This window comes from Colossoma macropomum, unplaced genomic scaffold (assembly GCF_904425465.1).
Source record: "Colossoma macropomum unplaced genomic scaffold, Colossoma_macropomum, whole genome shotgun sequence".
Classification (NCBI taxonomy): Eukaryota; Metazoa; Chordata; class Actinopteri; order Characiformes; family Serrasalmidae; genus Colossoma; species Colossoma macropomum.
Genome location: NW_023494807.1, coordinates 16200920 through 16221457, shown reverse-complemented (window position 1 = coordinate 16221457; position 20538 = coordinate 16200920). Strand labels below are relative to the sequence as shown.

The following is a 20538-nucleotide window of genomic DNA, read 5'->3' as shown; positions in this document are numbered from 1 at the left end:
CTTGAAGGCTTCTTTAACTAACAAGTAATGGAAGCTGAAACAGAACCAATTAGCACTGTGCAAACTGCAGACATAAATCATCACACTCACGTCTCAAACTGCCTTGGGCTGTTAAGTAGTTTCAACTAGACTTGCTTACTTATGTGGTTTCTGACACTATGATGTACTATCATCTATAACAATGGGCAAAATATGTTAGCATAGCTAAAAACAGTAGAAGGCAACTTGAAGCCTTTGGGTAGATTTACTAACATTTTGCACTATCATAAACTAAGAAGAAAATAAGAAGAACTAAGAAGAAATTCAAGAAAAAACAAATGAACAAAATAATTAGTTATGTTGAAATAATCACATACACACGTAATAACTAATTTGTTTGAGTGTCTGTATGTAACTCATTGTTCTGACACAAAATCATGAGAAAATAAGTCATTATTTTGATCTAATGAGTCACAGTTTGAACCTGAAACAGATGGATACAAAGTTTTTTCCCTCCTATTTTGCAGAAATATGGTTTCCTTTAAAAAGCATGTGAATCAAACACCTGGCTGTATTGCACGATATGCATGTTTTTGTAGTTTTGTATCCATGTTAATATAGTCATTGCTTGATTGTGTGTTGGTGGTGATGATGATGATGATGATGATGATGATGATGATGATGGATGTGTCTGTATTTGTGTATTTCAGGTTCGGAAAGCATCGTAAAGATGATCGTATGGATAACAAGAGCAGTAAGTGGAGGCCAGAGGAGACGCAAGCTACGGAAGAGGAGACGCACAGGATGAGACAAGAGCAAGAGAGGTACACACACACACACACACACACACACACACACACACACACACACTCCTCAGCTCTGCTCCCTTCCTGTCATTATTGTGTGTTTGTGTGCATCTGTCTATCTGTAAGAATTAGTGGCTGATTGTTCTGTGCACTAATGGAGTTTTAAAACTTATCAGGCAGAGATCCTGCCACCCTGCCTGCCATTGTGTAGAGCCACACACACTTCCTCACACACACACATACACTCTTGATGTTTTATAGTGGTATTGTTTTAGCACCGTTACTAACGTAAGTTCGGTGTGGTAGTCGTAGTGCTTCAGCAAGAGTAAATGATTTGATTCAGTTATGATGCTTTAGAAAATGATTCAGTGAATCATTAAATCTCAAGATTAACTATGATTCAATTCAGTTATTTTGAGATGATTTAAAATAGGCCCTTTTTATATTTCCAAGTTTGTTCTGCTGGTAGTACTTGTTGCTGGGTTAAGCTGCTTCTGCTTAAACAACAATAACAACAACGTTATAAGCTGCAAAAGCTTTTATTATTAAACGATGGCTGAAGTTGAGATTAAGAGCTTTTGCAGTGTACCCATGTGTTTGATCTTTGAGGAAGAGGAGAAATGGGTTTGTGCATGCATAAACTTTGTCATACAAAGGGAAAGTACCTTTGTGTCGGCGTTTCACCGGTGCTGACGAACGTTACATTGAAGGCAGTTCGAGCTTTAAAGATGGTGCAGTGCTGCAAATGGATGATATCAGGGCTTTCAGTGGAACATGTTCCAACTAAAACGCTGCTTTTGAGGGAGCAAGTCATTCACTTGAGCCAGTGGTTGTGGAAAATGTCTACAATGGCACTATGGACGGTGACTACATGGCTATTCAGCTTGGACTCCCACATTGTTGTGTGTTTGATGTTCTCCAGTAATTCTAGACACATCCTTGAATTTCAGTCCTGCCTGTATGCATTTTGCATAGCAGGTACGCATTTTGACATGGTATGATTTGTCACTCTAAACTACCAAAAAGCTAGTGATGCCTATGAGTTCCATTGTGCATGTGCAGTACTAAAGTCTAGCAGCAAGAGGGAGCAGCATCTAGCCTTCCGAAAAACAAAAGAGGAGTACCTCGACCAATCGTAGTGCTGGGTTCATTCCCAAAGAATTAAGCGGGGATAACATCCGTTATGTCGATCATTTCAAGAGACTGCAAATCGACAGCAACACAAAATGGTTTTTAATCCTCTCGTTTGCCATCCTGACTCTGTCTGGGACGATGGTGGTTTTAACTTTTATCAAAGGTAAACGGGCTGGAGTGAATGTGGACAGTTGAAATTGTGAATTGAGCCAACTTAAGTTAATTCACACCTGCCGACCTTGGGAAAATATTTAATGTTAATAATGTTACGTAATTTACAAGCTAGCTTGCTTGTTCACAAGGCAGTTAAGTTGGCCAAGTAATGTTAAGTTATACTGTCTGTCAAGAATTGTTAAACATGACTTTTCACAGTATTGTATTCATAATTATTATTGTAGCCAAACCCGTAATTGTAATGAACAGATCATGGCAGAATGAAAAAGAAGTGAGTGCACATGCTGCAGAACTAACATTTACCTAGAAAGTTACTGGGAGATAGGGGTGTGTGTGTGCGTACCTTACACTTAAAATACACATGATGTCAGATGCGGAGGACACTGACGGGGAGAAAGAGAGAGACAGCAGCAGACCCTGTTAATAACTAAACTTGTGATGATTGGAAAAAGGACTGATTTTTATTTTTTTTTAAATAAGCCTTACACTGTTGTGCTATGCAAAATATGTACCCAAGGATGGCACGTCTGGAATTTCAACCTTGACAACTATGACAAAACTGAAGTGACATACCTTTCCTGAAGTGAAATAACCTCAGAAATACTGGCATTTTTCCGTTTCTGTTTCTTGTGACATTGTCATGGCATTTTCATGTTGAAATAAGCATGGATAGCCCTGAAAAAGATGCCAGCATATGTTGCTTCAAAACATATATATGGCTTTTAATGTCAGTGGTGCTTTCACTTTTACCCACTATTACATCCCCATACCTTGACCAACTCTTCCTTTTTCAACTTTATGCTGGTAACAGTCTGGCTGGTCCTTTTCTTCTTTTGCCCAGAGAAAACGAGTCCATAATTTCCATAAATCTCAAAGTTGGCACCTTTCCAAAGTGCATCAGTCCATGTCAGATGAGCTCCAGCCCAGAGAAGCTGGCAGCGTTTCTAGACATTGTTGACATATGGCTCCCACTGTGCATGGTACAGTCTTAACTTGCATTTGTGGGTGCAGTGATTAACAGTGTTTATTGACAACGGTTTGTCAAAGTATTTCTGAGCCCATGCAGTCATATCCATCCCAGAAGAATGCCAGTTTGTAATGCAGTGCTGTCTGAGGAGTGGAAGGTCGCAGGCGTTCAGTTGTGGCTTTTGGCCCTGATTTAATGAATGCACTGAATACACAAATATGACTGCAGCAACTTTTTATACAGTAGTGGAATATTGGTGATAAAAACAATGAGGGTTGTCACTGCTGATTATGTTTGATATATAACTGAGTGATCTACTAATTATTTTGCCAGTAAATCAAGTTTATAAACTGTAATAAGCCGTGCCCAGCTTTCCAAAGATTCCAAAACATTTTGCTGGAACAAAAAGCAAACTAGAAAGCTGTAAATAAAGATTTTAATGATTTGTTTATGTATATAAACATAAAAACATTAAGCAAAAAGATGCATAGAAATCAGTGTGTCTATCAGGCTCTGTCTCACTATAAAAGAGAAGTTGGAGACTTTAAAATATGCATCTTCATGCAAACTGACAACTAATCACTCAGCGAGTTATCATTTTCTGTAAACACCTCCTCAAAACTCTCAAACCGCATCCAGGCCTTAAGGTCACGTATACTTCTCAGTGTGGTTTAGGACACAGTATGACTTACTGTGAGCTATATAAATGAACAAATCCCCGTAGCTGAAAGCTGCGGGCAGACATTTTAGACAAGTGTTGTGTCAAATTCTGACTCCTTTCCAGAGCTCCCTTTCGCATGCACTCACGTCATGCAAGCACATGTATGCTACATGTTCTGTTCTCAGTTACTATTGTTTCCTTTTATTAATAACTGTGTAATGTTGCATGTTGAGGTCTGAGATATATTGTATGGTAAGTGAGCAGTCGTTTCTCATAGTTGATGTGTTAGATGCTAGAGAAATGGGCAAGTGTGAGGACTTAAGCGACTTTGGTAACGGTCCGGTCCTTATGCCAGGCGACTGCGTTGGAGTATCTCCAAACGCAAAGGCTTGTAGGATGCTCCTGGTCAGTAGTGTTGAGTACTGACCGACAGTGTTCAAGGAGGGACACGCCACAAACTGGCGACACGGTGTTGGGCACCCAAGGCTCATCAATGCATGAGGGCGACGAAAACCATCCCATCTGGTCCAAGCTGACAGAAGGTCTACTGTGGCACGCAAGTCACAAAAAATGTACCGATGGTTACGGAAGGAATGTGTCACAACACACTATGCATCACACCCCTATGATGTGGAAGGGGCATAGGTCAGAGTCCCCATGCTAAGCCCTCTCCACTGTCCAATTATCTTTTACATCACACGGACAGCCGGGCAAGTGTGTGGCCTTTACCTGGGGAAGTGATGGATGTTCCAGAATGGGAAGAAGACAAGCCAGTAGAGAGAGTGTGATGCTTTGGGTAGTGTGTCTACTGCGATGCCCTGGCTCCAGGCATTCATGTGCATATTAGTTTGACATGTGCCATCTACCCAAGCATCATTGAAGACCAGGTGCACCCCTTCATTGCAAAGGTATTCTGTGATGGTGGTGGCCACTTTCAGCAGGATAATGCGCTCTGCCACACTGCACACATTGTTTGGGAATGGTTTGAGGAAGATGAAGAGTTCAGAGTGTTACCCTGGCCTCCAAATTCCCCACATCTCAATCCAATCAGGCGTCCGTGAGATGTGCTGGAGCCCTAAGTCCGATCAGTGGCGGCTCCATCTCACAATTTACAGGACTTAAAGAATCTGCTATTGTCTTGGTCCCAGATACCACCTTTATAGGGTCTATTCTTCTGCAGGTCTGAGCTGTTTATTCGGGGCACAGAGGACCAACACAACATTAGGCAGGTGGTCATGATGTTTGGCTCATCATTGTAGGTTTCTAAATAGAAACAAATGAAATCAGCAAGTCTGACAAGTCTGCGTGATCTTAATGAAGACCTAGATGCGGTAGTAGGTTGAGGGAAGTTTTGGGGGATGTATTTACAGAAAAGATTTGGGTGACTATTGACTATTCTAGTGTTTTTAAGCAACATTAGCCTCATAGCTCCAACGCTGAACTAAATAGGCAAAATCTAGGCACCAAACATACCTTGATCAGCTAAATCTGGATGAATGTAAAATGTTTAATTGATATTCAGTAACATCAGGATTAGAGCATGAACGTATCTTTGTCAGTTTTGTTTTGAAAAGCTTGTTATGGGGCTCCTCATGAAGCTGCTTGAGAGACTACCAAGTGTGTGTAAAGCAGTAACAAGGCAGAGGAGGGGTCATTCTAGAAGACTCTAAAAAGGGTGGTTTATTTAGTTATTTTTGGTTTCTGCATAATTCAATGTTATTCCATCGTCTTCACTGTGGATCTAAAATGTGGATAGTAGTGAAAGTGAGGAAACCCCTTCCATAAGTAGAGGCGTCCAGTCTGTTCACAGCACAATGTTCATAGTTTCAGGAATCGGTTATCAGTATTCATATTTTGAAATAGTATCATTGATTATATGTTATTATGATATGTATTTTATTTAGATTGATGCATCATGATGCCTCACTGCATCTGTACACCTCTGGTAGGAGAGGGCAGAAGAGCCAGTGATAATTACAAACAGCCGTCTCAGACATGGTGGACTCTCAGTGGCTAATGCAGTTACTTGGAAATGGTTGACAGTTGGAATTTGGATTAAATAAGTCTTGGAGATTGATTGTGTGTTGAATTATTAATAGCCATCGTGTGAACTCCTCCTGCTTTGCCTTCTGTCCTGTGAGAGACTGCTAAGACATACAGTCCCCCAGAATAAAAACATGCCAGCTTTTACTCTCGCCGACTTTCTCTATAGGTTGCTGCCTTTATTGCTGTCACTTTCTCTCGCCTCTCTCTCTGTCCTCTCTCATTCTCTCTCTCTCTCTCTCTCTCTCTCTCTCTCTCCTCCCTCCCTCTCTCTCCCTCCCTCTCTCTCTTTCACTTCTGATCTCTTTCTCCTTTCTATTTCTTTTCTTCTCTCTCTCTCTCTCTCTCTCCCCCTCTCTCTCTGTTTTCTGCTATCATAATTAAAGCATGTCATGGGCACACAGCTTTTAATTAGCTTTCCCTCACACAGGACCTTAATGTGCTGCTATGTAGTGTTCTGCATCCTGGCTCATCCTCATAATATTTCATGGTTCACACACAAATGTTCCTATTTTGTGTAAAATCACCAATATTGATATAGTAGAAGACTATAGTATATTTGTTCTGATCTTGTAATTGCTTTGGCAGTATTATGAGCATGCATGCCAGAAGAGCCAAGCTAGAATTGAAAATTGAACTGTAGTTATCAGTGTACCAGCTGTGAATTTTCATAGTCCATTTCAATTCTCATTGCTTTATAGCCAGGTTGGTCAGTGGCCCCTTTTGCCCTTGATTAGCATTTCTTGTTAACCCAAAGTTCACAATGTGTCAGCTAAATGAATGTATATTACAAACAGTATATGCACTTTAATAGGCAAAACTGCCATATTAAATTCAGATTTTCAAATTTTAAAATGTCTATTTAAATAACATGAAACGCTCCATCGAAAGTAAGAGGCACCTTATGAGAAGTAAATGCAGTGAGTCATGGATGATTGTGCCACAACGTTTTGGTAGAGGTGTAGCAGCAGCAAATTCAGCGCAAGTGTACTTACCTGATTCACATTGTTTATGTCAAAAAAGTACAACACAGGCAAATATAACACATTTAAGGCAAAAATCTGCCTGGTTCTGATCATGCACACTGTAAAAATTGGTTGGTTTTTTTTTAGGTCAACCTTAATACTTCATGTGGTAACAAGTAAATTAACTAATTTTCCACAAAAATAAATACTTCGATTTAACCATTGTTTTAGTGAGGGTCATTAGTGTCAGCACGCCTGTAGGCTAAAAGTTCGCTGCCTGTGTGTGTTTTAAAGATCATGTCTCTGCAGTGGTGGTAAATTAAATAGAGATTACTGGAGGTTGGACAACTCATGAAGGTGACAACTCATCAGGTGTTTATGATTAGGACGAGAAGGCAAAAAAAGAGACATAATTTATCTGTGTTTTTGAAGACAGGTAATATCCATGGACAAGTGATGATGGATGGATGAATGGAAAAATGAATGAATGGATGAATAAATAAATAACTAAGTAAAGCATGTATTCCAATCTGATAGTCATTATAATTGCATAGCCACGTATTGGATAGGTATCTATGACTCAAATCTGATTTGAAAAGATTTTTTGTATTTACACAACTCTTAAAAAAGTCACCATGTAAAACATTAACCCTGAACATGGCAGGTTTCATTTGATTAAAACAAACCCTTTTCTGATTGCTCTGTTAGTGCGGTTTGTCAGAACAATTGTAAGTGCTGCCTTGGCAAACCACAATAACACACTGCCACTCATGGCATTGTCTTAGAATATGACAAAGATAAAACAATAAAAATCCACAAGCTCAATTAGGTAAAGGTACAACATGGCTCCAAAATGTTGCCAGATATACACTATATAATCTACCGAGACAATCAGTCGTGATTTTCTTTGTCTGACTTCTGTTGTTTGTGACGCTGAACTCAAAGCGCACTAGAAATAAAATGGAACAGAATATAACTTTCAGCTCTGAAATCACGTCCTCATTTACTCCCTCTGTCTCTGTAGAATCCAGGCTAAGACGCGGGAACTGCGTGAGCGGCAGGCTCGGGAGAGGGATTATGCAGAGATTCTGGACTACAGTCAGGCGTGTGTATCCAGCGAGGATCAGGATCACTCCTACACGGGCATCGCTTCTCTCCAGGCCTCTCTGGAGCGGGGTACTTATCACGGCTACCGCACACCCCCCGACTCGCCCTACACAAACCCCAGCAACCGCAATGGACACCCTCCTGCAGACAGGTAAGGAGTGTTACAGCTTTAACAGTCCAAACCCACTGCAACAGCAGACAGTACTGTAGATCCTGAGTTTTCTCCATTCTAGATAGAGAAGTTATGCTTATCACTGGTGGTCTCTTTAAAAAGACCACTTTTGACCAGGGAAAAACGATAGTAAAGGACACTTTGACTCAAAATTAAAAGTCCTCTGGAACATTCTGGATGGTTCTGGATGAGTAAGTTCCTGTAAGGCTGCAGTGATCATAGATTCTGATGGTCAATTCTGAACCCAGTTAGTTTCCATTGTCTGATTTCTGACATTTTTGAAAAGCTGTACCAACAGTGTTCAGGTGTACTTAGAGTGATCTGAAGTGTCTGTAACGAAGGTTGATTAGACTGAAAAGTAGACTGATAAATCAGTAGCTTGATAAAGTTATTAATCTTAGCGTTACTGAGCTCTTTTGAGGGACGATCAAGCTGCACAGTTATGGACACGTTCACAAGTAATAAGCTTATCAGTGTTGTACTGGACATTGTATATGCATTTTAATATGTACATGCCTCTAACTAAAAATCACATAGCGACCTGCTTTATAGTCACAAATGTTATTGGGATATGGTGAATTTTATAGTTCATGAGACAATGGCGTTATGGGAGCAGCAGTGGACTGATGTAGGCGATGTGAGCCAAAATAATGCTGAGAATTTTGTAACTTCATTTAAATGAGTGAATTTTCAGCTTCACAACTTTTTTGACTTTTTACTAGTTAATGCACCAGATTGGACTTGTATTATGTAGTACCAGATTGGACTGGTATTATGTAGTACCAGATTGGACTGGTGTTATGTAGTACCAGATTGGACTGGTGTTATGTAGTACCAGATTGGACTGGTGTTATGTAGTACCAGTTGACTATGTAGTACCAATGACTGTATTATGTAGTACTGGTGGTATATGTAGTACCAGATTAGACTGGTGTTATGTAGTACTAGATTGGACTGGTATTATGTAGTACCAGATTAGACTGGTATTATGTAGTACCAGATTAGACTGGTATTATGTAGTACCAGATTAGACTGGTATTATGTAGTACCAGATTGGACTGGTGTTATGTAGTACCAGATTGGACTGGTGTTGTGTAGTACCAGATTAGACTGCTACTGGTAGTATTCCTATAGGACTAAAACAGCTCAACACTGTATGACAGATGTGCATGTAATGTGTGTTTCATGTATGAAGTGTTGGGTAATCTGTAGAGCCAATGAAGAGCCCTTTGGGCAATAACAGGCATGTCTGTTATTCCTGGTGGTAAATATTGTCTTTCTCGCTCTTTCTCTCGCTCTTTCTCTCTCTCTTTCTCTCTCTCTCTCTCTCTCTCTCTCTCTCTCTCTCTCTCTCTCTCTCCTCTCGCTCTCTCTCCCTCTCTCTGTGTAGAGGTTCAGTTCAGAGTGTTTATTTTTCTCTCTGAGGAAAGTGCTGAAAGTTGCCCTTTTCCTGGCTTTTAAGAAAACAAGCACAGTTTGAGCGTCCAGCATTTAATTGAGTCTCAGACGATAAGAAGATCGCTCTTGGAGAGGGTGAGAGAGAGAGAGAGGGGAACAGGAAGGCCACTTCCTGTCCAAACCCGCAGGGAACAGGAAGTGAGGCGCATTCCACCCTGAGACCTGAAGAATGACACTGTGGGAATGTTTCTGAGGGTTTTGGAAAGGGAAGCTGGTCTTTGAAGAGTAAAGCGAGGGTGTTTGTATCGTTTTTTGTCCGTGTGCAGCTGGAATTCACGGGACTAAAACACAGGAAGCAAAATGAAAGAGCAGGCAGATCTGATCTGTGTTTGTTTCTCTCCAGTTACACGCCTTTTGCTGTTCAGCTGATCTGAAGCCTCAGAGCTCTTTAGGACCAAACAGAGAGAATCAGCAGGAAGCGGCTTTCACACCTTAGCTCTCCTCAGTACTGTGCCTTCTGACACAATAGCTTATGTAATGGCAGCGAAGAGAGAATCAACATAAATATGACACACTGTCAGAAAAAGAGGCTCTGGTATAGTTTTTATTTATCAAGGTACAGACAGTGTAAATGTGCCCTCAAAGGCACAACAGTGGTTTTGAAGTCTAACTGTGTACCTTAAATACATTTTCCCAGGAAACGGGTACATATTTGTACCTTTTCTTAAACTAATGTTTTAAACCATTTAAAAACAATAAAATAAAAAGCTTGGAGTCAAATTCCAAAGGAATATGCTACAATTATGTTCTCCAAGTTTAAGTACTGAAGGTATCCCCTTGAGAGTACCACCCCAGTGACAGCTTACTACCTTTTTTTCTGAGTGTGTAAATGAATGTGGTGTGTTTTTCTTAAAAAAAAAGAGTAAAATCTCCAAAAGCAGTCAGTACCAAAGGTATTTATGAAAATGCTCACTCGCTTAAACCACGTTTCCCCCCTCCCGTTAAAATCTGTTTTGCTTTCTCTGTAGCGCCACCTCAGTTGCACAGTCTGTTGAGAGATGACACTTTGCATTGTTTAGGGCCCGTGGACCAAGTCAGGCCTGTAGCACGATCCTGTCCGGCCCACGAAATTATTTTCATTTTCCATTAATATAAGCCCATTAGCCCATAGTGTGCTGCACTACAATCCCCAGCATGCACTGCAACTCTGCTTCCTCCAACAGCATTCTAGGCACAGCGGTTACACCTCAATCCTACCACACCAGTCACATCAGCAGACACACTAGCTGCGCTTCAGCAGCAGTCCAACCAATATAGACATTTAGCTAGCTAAATAAAAACGCACAGTTCACTAAAAGTGAGAAGTGCACAGTGAACGCTGGGGATTTCAAGATGTTTGGGAGCTCAGATATCTCTTTCAAAAATCTGTCTCGTTTGCAGAGATGGTGTGGCAGTAATAAAGGAATACCACATTAAGTACCATTACGAAGCAAAACACTGGAGAGTTGGATAAACAGCAGCGGCATCAGAAAAGTGGCGGAGTTGAAGAAGGGCGTTCTCTGGTTCACAGATTTGTTGAGATTTTTAACGTGGCCCTTTTAGCGGTTGGGTTTGACACCTCTGGTTTAGGGGTTAATTTGTGGACATTGCTAAATATCCCTCCCTTTGTTCTGCTCTTTTCACTACATCCCACCTCAGCACACACATTTCCAGTCCACTCCCTAATGTGCAGTTTTGTTAAAGTCAGAAATCCGCTCAAACAAAGATTTGTCTCCTCTAAACTCCTCTAATCTGCACTCGTACAGTCATACAATTGGTGACGCAAGTAAAACAAGCTAGCAAAAATCGCTGTTGTTGGCTCATGGTTTTTCCCTTGTGTGAGGTAACGTTTATTTTTACTGCATGTAATGTGTTCTCTGCACACTCAACACGTGCCTACAGGGTTATTTGAAGTTTTCTGGGGGAACTTTTCAGCCATACTGACTTTCGTTACATCCATGGGCTATTTAACACTGTTTGTTCCCACCCTTATAAGTGTACACTCCCACCAACTTTCAGCTCTTGTGGTTGTCTCCAGACATTCTTGTTTTGAGATTACACCTGGCTCTTCAAGACCGGTGCTTTACCTGCTCTTATACAGCCACTTCAGCTCAGGAGGGGCTTGCTAATGAGGGGAATAGTTGGATTAGGTGTGTTAGGGCAGGGAAAACACTAAAATATGCAGGACAGGAGTACCACTCCAGGACCGCTCCGTGTATATAAAGTCATGTGTCGATCACTTCAGTTGGCTGGCTGAATCAAAACAAGCCAAAATGTCCTTACACACTTTTTTTTGACTTTGAAAATTATGCCTGTTTCCCATAGAAGAAAACTGATCTATGATCTATGATCTTTATGTATATCCTAAAACATTATGAATTATGTGGAATTTGGCTGTAGATTAACACTACTAATGCCTTTGATAAGTGTCCCACAGTTCAGCCTGCAGTAGTTATATAATGTTTCAGAATCTGAACTGAAATCCACGGTTTGGCAGCCAATGCCATGCAGCCTCATGGTGCATGTGATGTGAACCTGTGAACATGTGGTGCCAAAATTATATGACAAAAGCTAAAAACAGTAGTTTTAGCCTCCACATTTTTGCTCGTTTTAACAGATTAAAGTATGCATACAGTGTTGGAAACTACATAAGCATGATTATTTGAGATTACGTAAAGCTACACTTTGTAGGTTTTGGGGATTTGAAGACCTCTCTGGTGGAAATGTGTTACTGCATGCAACATGTGGAAGAACACTGTACGTCAGTTGTGTTTCAGACCCCTTCCCTGAGTGGATGAATCTGGTGTTCGTGAGTGTGTTGAAAGAGTAGTAAAAGAAAATTCAGTCAAAACTTGGTGAAGGACGTGTCTTCCAAGGATAGAAGAGAATGATCTACTGTTGTCATTATATCTATATCAGTATAATGTTGATTTTGCTTTTGAGACCTAAACTTCGAGCCAGACCTTCTTTTCGAGTCTGTTCGTGTGACGTTAGCATGTAAAGACGCATAACATGGTCCGAAAAACTCCCACCAAATCCGATCCAGTTTCAGCCTTTACAGAGTGACTCCTAGCAGTGAACACAGACCATATTTTACTGTGTTTTTTTCTACTTCTTTCCATTTTAATAAAAAAGTTACCTAGTGCTGCTTTAACAACTGAGTCTGGTTTGAGGCAAGTGTGAGATGATTTAGGCCTGCAGTTTGCTCAATAGTAATGTGTAGAGCATTAGATTCCTTTACATCTTAGTTGCATTATCCACAGATTCAGTGCAGAACTGAAGAAGCCAACTTCAAACACAAAACATGTCTTGACGGATGGGCAACAATTTGGGGTAAGGGGGGCACTGTCGTTTTGATGTTTGTCTGAATCATCATTTTAATGACTAGCAGGTCTAGTGCTCCAGTCCAGCACATGTGTTAGCTGGTGTGTGTTGGGAAACACTGGCTCAGGTTTGTTTAAGCTGGGACAGTAAACAGCGCTTGTGTGCGTGGTGTTCTCTTCCCGCTGGTGTCACAATTCCCATTGTGCTGCTCTCTGTTGTCTGTGCGGAGTTGTGAAAGGCATCGTTCAGTTCCAGAACCTTTTTGGAAGTAGAACTCTGCTGATGGTGGAGTGTTATGCGGTATTGTGAAAGTGGTAACTGTGGAGATGGAGCAATAACAGGAACATGGACCTTTACCCGTGTGGCATTATTACTACATCAGTCTTTTCAGGAGGTCAGCTGAGTCAACCACACACACTCTCACACACTCTCTCTCAGAGCAGATCTGCAGCCAGGGCACTGTTAGCAGCTCACACTGAGGCACTTATCTTAAACGCAGTTTCACTCCCTCGAGGACAAACGTGTATGTTAATGAGAAGTGATTCTGCTTGCTCAACAAATGTGGCTTTTACTGCTTAATAAAACACACACATGCATTCGTACAAAAAGTGTAATTGAGTTTGAACTTACGAGGTTCAGTAGAATCCTGTAGGCTGTATTTCCCTCCTCACATTCAGGTTCATAACAGTTCATTGCACTTACAGTACACTACAGTTTAGTTATGTTAACTTAAACTGCAATTTATGTGTATATATCTACAGTGCAGTTCATTTATATTTAGTCTGAAGTTCATTAATGTAACCTTGAACTACAATTTATTGCTGTTACTGTACACTAGGATATAATGCTGTTACTCTGAAAACCAGTTTATTACTGTTACTGTACACTGCAGTTCATTACTGTTATTCTAAATGGCAATTTATGTATGTAGCTCTGCTATACCATCACTATTACCATTTAGTCTACAGTTCATTACTATTACTCTAAACTATGATTTATTACTGTTAGTGTACACTACAGCTCATTATTGTTACTGTACACTACATTTCATACTTGTTAGTGCACAGTGCTTGTACATTGTTTACAATGTAAAAATACAGTTCATTATTACTACACTGTGATTCATTAACACTACTCTTTAGTTCAGTAATGTTCTACAGAACTGTGACTGATCATTACGCTGCAGGTCATTACGGTTGCTCTACTATACTTGCATTAATTACCACTTCTCTACATTTCATTACCGTTATGCAAAGCTGTTTATAGGTTATTACTGTGAAAGGATGATTATTACAGGCATTCTATTTCAAACTATAGTTGATAAAGTTTATTACTGTCACAGTAACCTCTGTTTCATGGGGTAATGTCATTTTTATCTGTGTTCTCAGTGATTTTAGTCCTGTCTGAGTGCGGCAACTGATGCGCTTGTGCATCAGTTAAGATTCCTGCGCCTTAACCTGCTATTAAACAAACAGTAGAAATAAGCTCAGATTATATTAAATTATATGCAACGTCAACATATCAGTAAAATGCTGTTATAGCCTGTGGAAACGTTTCTTAAATATGGAGGCACTCAAAGAAGTGTTTTCTGGTGTTCCCTGTAGCTCAGATCAAGCTGAGATGTACTCAGCTTGAGTACATCAGACAGGTGGTTAAAATAAATGGATTAACAGCTAAAAGAATTGTTTGAATATGTTTCTAGTCTTTTCTGGAGTAAAGGCAGTGTGTAAGTAGAGTATGTGCTTCTGCATCGTCTCTGCCACGTAGAATGAGATGTCTTATACCGTGTGAACTGGTCATAAACATTGAAGATGTCCTGTGGTAAATTGGCATCACCCCACCTTCCCATGGCAACTGATCTCGTCTTAATTTCATCACACTTACTTTAAGCTACATGAACCGTACTCAACACTGTGATCCGTTGCTATTGCTTTTTTGCGTACTTTGTGTTTTTACTCTGCATTGCCAAGTCAGACTTGTGGTAACATCAGACTGCTGGACCAGCATTTAACCCTCAATAAAAGATAATGATCTGATAGGATGTGTAAAAGCAATTTTTCTCATGGTGCTGTATTTGCTCTGAAACAGGACTGGGCTGTTTCACCCCAAATTCCCACCATCTATGAAATTGCCAAACATAGCTTATGTCTGTGTGTGTACTTGGGGAGGGGGGTGTTTCCATCATACCACAGCCTATCTGCCCCTTTCACACAGCTGTGTATTTACACACGCACACATCTGGAAGCATTTGTCATGATTTGTGTAGTGCTGAGTGGTGTCTGGGTGTAAATATAGTGTCACACTCTCTCAGCACAACTTCACACTCCACTGACTTTCCCTCCATTAAGACTGTGTGTGTGTGGGTGTGTGTGTGTGTGTGATGTTTGATGTGCTGAAGCAGGACTAGCATTTACTCTGTGTTTGTTCTGGGGTAACCTTAGCTGCAACGTTTTGTGTGTGTATAAGCGGATTGTGTGTGTGTGTGTGTGTGTGTGTGTGTGTGTGTGTGAGGCACTGTGTGTAAGTGAATTAAACTCCATCTCTCTTATTGTTTTCTCTCCCTGTCCCCTCCAGTCTGCAGTGGGGGGCTTTTCTATGATTTGATTTTCTGAATGTTATTAAATTCACTTCAGCAGATTCATTTAGAGAAAGCTCCCTCAACCCTGCAATAACACACCCCCCACACCCACACACAGGTTTGTTTTTTTGCAGTGTCAGGATGAGGCACATACAGCACTGTGCAGACATCTGAGACCACCCTTCATTTATTTACTTTCCAGACATTTATTTGTTTTACAAACAAAAATGCCAGCATCAGATATACAGTGCTGAAAACTTTCTTCTTCAGGAGAAAATCAAGCTCCACTTTTGCTTCAGACGTGGAAAAAATCCACAGGTGTTTCTGTCCTTCCACTGTGAGAGAACTTGGCACTGTGGGTCTGAATGGATGAGTAGCTGCCAGGAAGAAAAGAGTCCTGACCTCAACATCAGTGAATGTGTTTGGGGTTTGTTGGATCATGAGAAGCAGAAAATGCAGAAAATCAGCCTCTAAGACTGAACTTTGAAGGTGTGGAAAAATACCCCTGCAGATTTCTTTGAAAACTACAAGGCAAAGTGTGAACACAATAACACAATAAATACGGAAAATTAGGCTTTTTATTTATGAAAGCAAAATATAAATAAATATTTATTTGCTGAGACTTCTATGTAATTTTCTGTTTTGTGCCTTTTTCCCCTGATGCTTAAAGATGAATAACTTGTACTTAAAGGCCATTTTCCTAAATAACTGAAGGGTGGTCTCTGACTGTTACAGTACTGTGTGGTCTCATGTATGATATGTTGTCACTGTCATGTTAAAACCTTGTAACACCTTTTTCTGCTTTTATGCTTTTTGAAAATGCAAACTGTCTTTTACATTGTCTGATCATTTCATGATGAGTGGACTGATATTGCCCAGCTCTAACCAATACAAATCATCCAAAAAATGACAATCTTGTTGAATTAAATTACATTGCAATAATTTTTTTCCTGTTCTTATGAAGTTATCATTTAAGATTGTTTTGTTACAGCAGTAACTATATATACACAAACAGGGTTGGGATGTGATAGAATATGTATATAAAATCCAAAAACTAAATATCGGACTGCATTACATTTTGAAATGGCAGTATTAAAAATACGGTTACTTTGCACATATTTAGAAGAATCCTTTTAGAATACTTGCCCACTAAATGAAAACAAACACTCAGTCTTGTGTTTGATATGACTATGTATTTGTAAACAAATGGGAAAAACCGTGCATAACTGTTTCCTGGGTATAAAGTTTATATGGTTTGTCAGTAAATGAATAGGGGTTCACTGATGTGGGAGTTGTGGGCCGATGCAGATATCAGGTATTTTATGTACATATCGGCCTCTGATAAAACCAATGTCAATACCTAAACATTTGTAAAATGTGGAAATTGGGGCTGCATTTACCTGGATTAGCATCAGCATTACAGACAATTAATGTTAATTTCTGTAAGGTGAAAAATTAATAAACTAGTAAATGAATGAGTAAATCAGACTAAAAATTCTTAAACGCAGATGTTTTAAATATTCTGCACAACAAATAACTCATCAGATATCAACGTGAAATATTGGTCAAATCTAAACATTCTTTTGATGATTTAGTAAATATCTGCTGATATCTAAATCGTTCCGAATTCATCATGCAGCCCTGCTTTTTATGTATTTACAGACAGAGGTGAGTAGAGTAGCCTAAATCGATGTTCAAGTAAAAGTATTGATTCTTAGATAAAATGGTGCCAGATGTGTCTTCCCAAAAACAACTTGAGTAAAAGTACAAAAGGTATCAAGTCAAAAAAACTACTAAAGTACTGATTTAGAGAATTACAGCTAGAACTTATTTAGAAAATCCAGCATTTTAGCACACACTGTAAAAATGATTCAGTGTTTTAACTTAACCTGGTTGCCTTAAGCTTTTACTGTGAGAAGTTCATAGAACTTCTAATAGTAAGTTAACAGAACAATAATGTGTTTTGCATTCTGTTAAACTGTTATCTGAAGTACTATGCAGGACCTGAAATATAGCTCTGTTCTTCTCTTTTTGGGATTCTTTTGGTCTAAAATAAAATGCTAAAGCTCTAAAGTCAGATTTGTGACCGATCACAATGAAGAACAGATGATATCACCAACAAAACATAATGCACTTAAAAACAAAAAAGGAATTAGTACCTAAACCACCATTGGCTAAAAAGTAGATTCCCTTGCTCACTAATATACTTGAGTTGAAGTAAATGTATTATGCTTTGTAAATACTCAAGCACAAATCTATCAGTATTTTACTTAAGTACATGTACTTGAATACATGTAACTAGTTACTACCCACCTCTGTTAACAGAATACATTACTGAATACATTTACTGCAGTGTACTCAGTCTACAGCCATCATGTCTCTTTCAAAGCTGCCCAACTGTGTATATGTAACTGCGTATATATAGAAGGAATTTTCTAACTCAAAACCTTACCTAACCCTAATCTCAGTAAGCAAAAGATAACTTTTCAGTTTTTAACCGAGACAAGTAACAAAGGGTTTTATAAAATCTCACACACATCTACGTAATGTGTGAAGCGCACACACACACACACACACCACACTCACTCTGAACGCAGTGTGTGTTCGGGTCCTGGTGTGTCAGGATGAGAGTATGTCAGAAAGGAAAATCAGAAATGCATTCAGAGCGGCTGTGGGGTTTCAGTCCTCCTGCTCTGTGTGATGAAGCGCTGGCGATGCTGCCGCTGCACGTCGCTTTTGTAAGCAAACACTGCAGTGTGTGTTCTTCCTGTGTTGGTAAATAGAGTTCCGCTGGATGTTTAGTTATGTCTGCAGTCGGTAAATGGATCGTTTTTGGGTTTCTGACTGACTAACCATTTGTTTTCTCTGTTGGCGAATGGATATTGGTTTTAGTGTGTGTGAACGTGTAGCTGTGCTGAGAGAGAGACATAAAGAAAGAGTGAGAGTGAGGGGGGGTGGTGAGGCTTTTAGAGTAAATGTTGCATAGGGTGATTAAAATCAGCCATTTGCACACACACACACAGCAGACATCACTATAATCCCAAAACACACACCACACACACCACACTCGAGCTCGTAATTGGTGTTTGTGCGCGGTTCAGCTGGCACATTGTATGAAAGGATTAAGAAAAACAAAAACGGTGTCAGAACTGAACAAACTCAGAGATAATACGGAGCGAGATAAAGAGGGCGACACCAATACTAATTAGAGAGAAAAGAGGAGAACTAGACCAGAGGAAAGGAGCAGACGAGTGCGAGTAAAGGAGTGTTGTTCTTTGCTGAACCTCCTCATTAATGCTTTAAAGCAGAGGTGTTGTGCTCCAGTACTGGAAGGCCTGCACAGCACTGTACAGTTTAATTCTTCTTCCTGCTTAAAAACATTTGATTCAACTTGTCGGCTAATTATAAGTTTACATTGTTTCCCCCTTTACCCCAGTGATGGTCGATCAGCAGACAAATAACAAATAATAAGAAGTGTAGTCAGGGCCACCCTGGTAATGAAAGTGAGACAGTAATCAATGAAGCAGTCACCAGAGAACTGTGGTCATACCCCATATTAACAGTTAAGCTTTATGGTAAAAATATGCCACCAGGACAGGACAGTTCCCAGTTCTGATTGGTTATGATAGACTAAGGCTGTAGGCCTGTTTGATTAGCAAACAGGTTACTGAAAGCTGGTCTAAACCTTGATATCTTGTTCATTTTGCTTAATAAAGCAGCTAACAATGGTTTCCTAACACAGATCACTTAACTAAGTTAAATATCTACATCAGTGTGCATGTGCAGGATTATATGTTATGTTAAATTATTGATGTGCGATCCCTTTAGGGGTAAAACTAAATATCTGCGCTATGGTAGGGCATGAAATTTATGTGGAGAACCATAAGACCCAGGCAGGGGGTCTGAAAAGGTCCAAGCTGACCTAGAGCTATCCCTCTGGGTTAAAGCTAAAAATCTTCCCTATGGTGGTGCATGATAGTGTGCTGAGGACCTCAAGACTCAGGCGGGGTGATGATGGGGGGGTCTGGAAAGGTCCAGGCTGACCTAGAGCTATCCCCTTGGGTACAGCTCATAGTACATCTGCCCTAAGGTGGTGCTTGGAGGTTTGTGGAGAAACATCCCAGGAAGTCCCGTGGAGGGGGGGAGGGGCTCTAGCTGCCAAAATTAACTACAATGGGTGATTTATGTTGCTAGCTTTGTTTTAATTGCTGTGTGCTGGCTATTATTGCTAACAGCTACTCACAGTTTAGGATTGCCACCTGTCCAAGATTTCCCTGGATTGTCCGTTTTTTTGGTTGCCTGTCTGGGAATTAATTAATTCCATTCTTGGACACAGTGTCCAGGAATCCAAGCATTTTCCAATGTTAGTATTTCTTATGAACTTTAAACTGCTGTTGTGTGTCCAGTCAAACCATTTTTATGCAAAGAACGTGTTTGATAAGTTCAGATTACACTCAATGCAGGGACAAGCACTGCAGCATGATCACTCAGAAGATTAGGTTCTATAGCTGAACTGACATTTGTTTGTATTAGACTGCATCACGTAGCATAGCACGCATGGCTACCCAATTAAATGAAAAATCAAGCTGCTGATCTTGGGTCCAGCACTTTTAGGCGGCTCTAAAATAAGTGGCAACCCTTCATACACTATACTTCAGACTACACGGCACTATAAAGTTCATGCATAAGTGCTTATCTGGTTTCAGACACTGTATGGCATTCTGTTATCTATAAAAGTTAACGGCCGAACAAAACAGGCTTTGAGACAGCGGCTCCTGTTGTTCTTAGTTATGCTAGTGTTGTAAATATTCCGTGCCAAGCAGCCCAGTCTGACAACAGTCCTATTGGTACATCTGCTAAGGACATTTCCACACTAGTTACATTTTGTTTGTTGTTTATGGATAACAGTATGTGAAACAGTAACACAGACCACATAAGCAAGTCTGTTTGAGGTTACTTTACAACTCCACATGGTTCGAGGCGACTGAGTGATGATCTAGGTTTGCAGTTTGCACAACGCTAATTAGTGGCTGTAAGCTTCCATTACTTGTTAGCTACATTAGCCTCATAGCACCAGTGCAAAACTAATGAAGCAAACTTCAGACACCAAACACGTCTTGGCTGATCGACTATATTTGGGATAAGGGGAAAATAGGATAAATAGAATTTAGGCTGAACTGTTGCTCTAAGG

The 20538-nt window shown here is 40.1% G+C and overlaps 1 protein-coding gene across 2 annotated transcripts in view; it reads left to right on the top strand.

The window, feature by feature from the left end:
* Positions 1-20538, top strand: part of pard3ab (par-3 family cell polarity regulator alpha, b) — a 193104-nt gene that overhangs the window by 121141 nt on the left and 51425 nt on the right. For both annotated transcript variants that reach the window (XM_036555749.1, XM_036555748.1), the window contains 2 exons: positions 690-803; positions 7754-7987. In XM_036555749.1, the coding sequence (XP_036411642.1) occupies positions 690-803; positions 7754-7987 (348 nt within the window). The remainder of the gene's footprint in view (positions 1-689; positions 804-7753; positions 7988-20538) is intronic.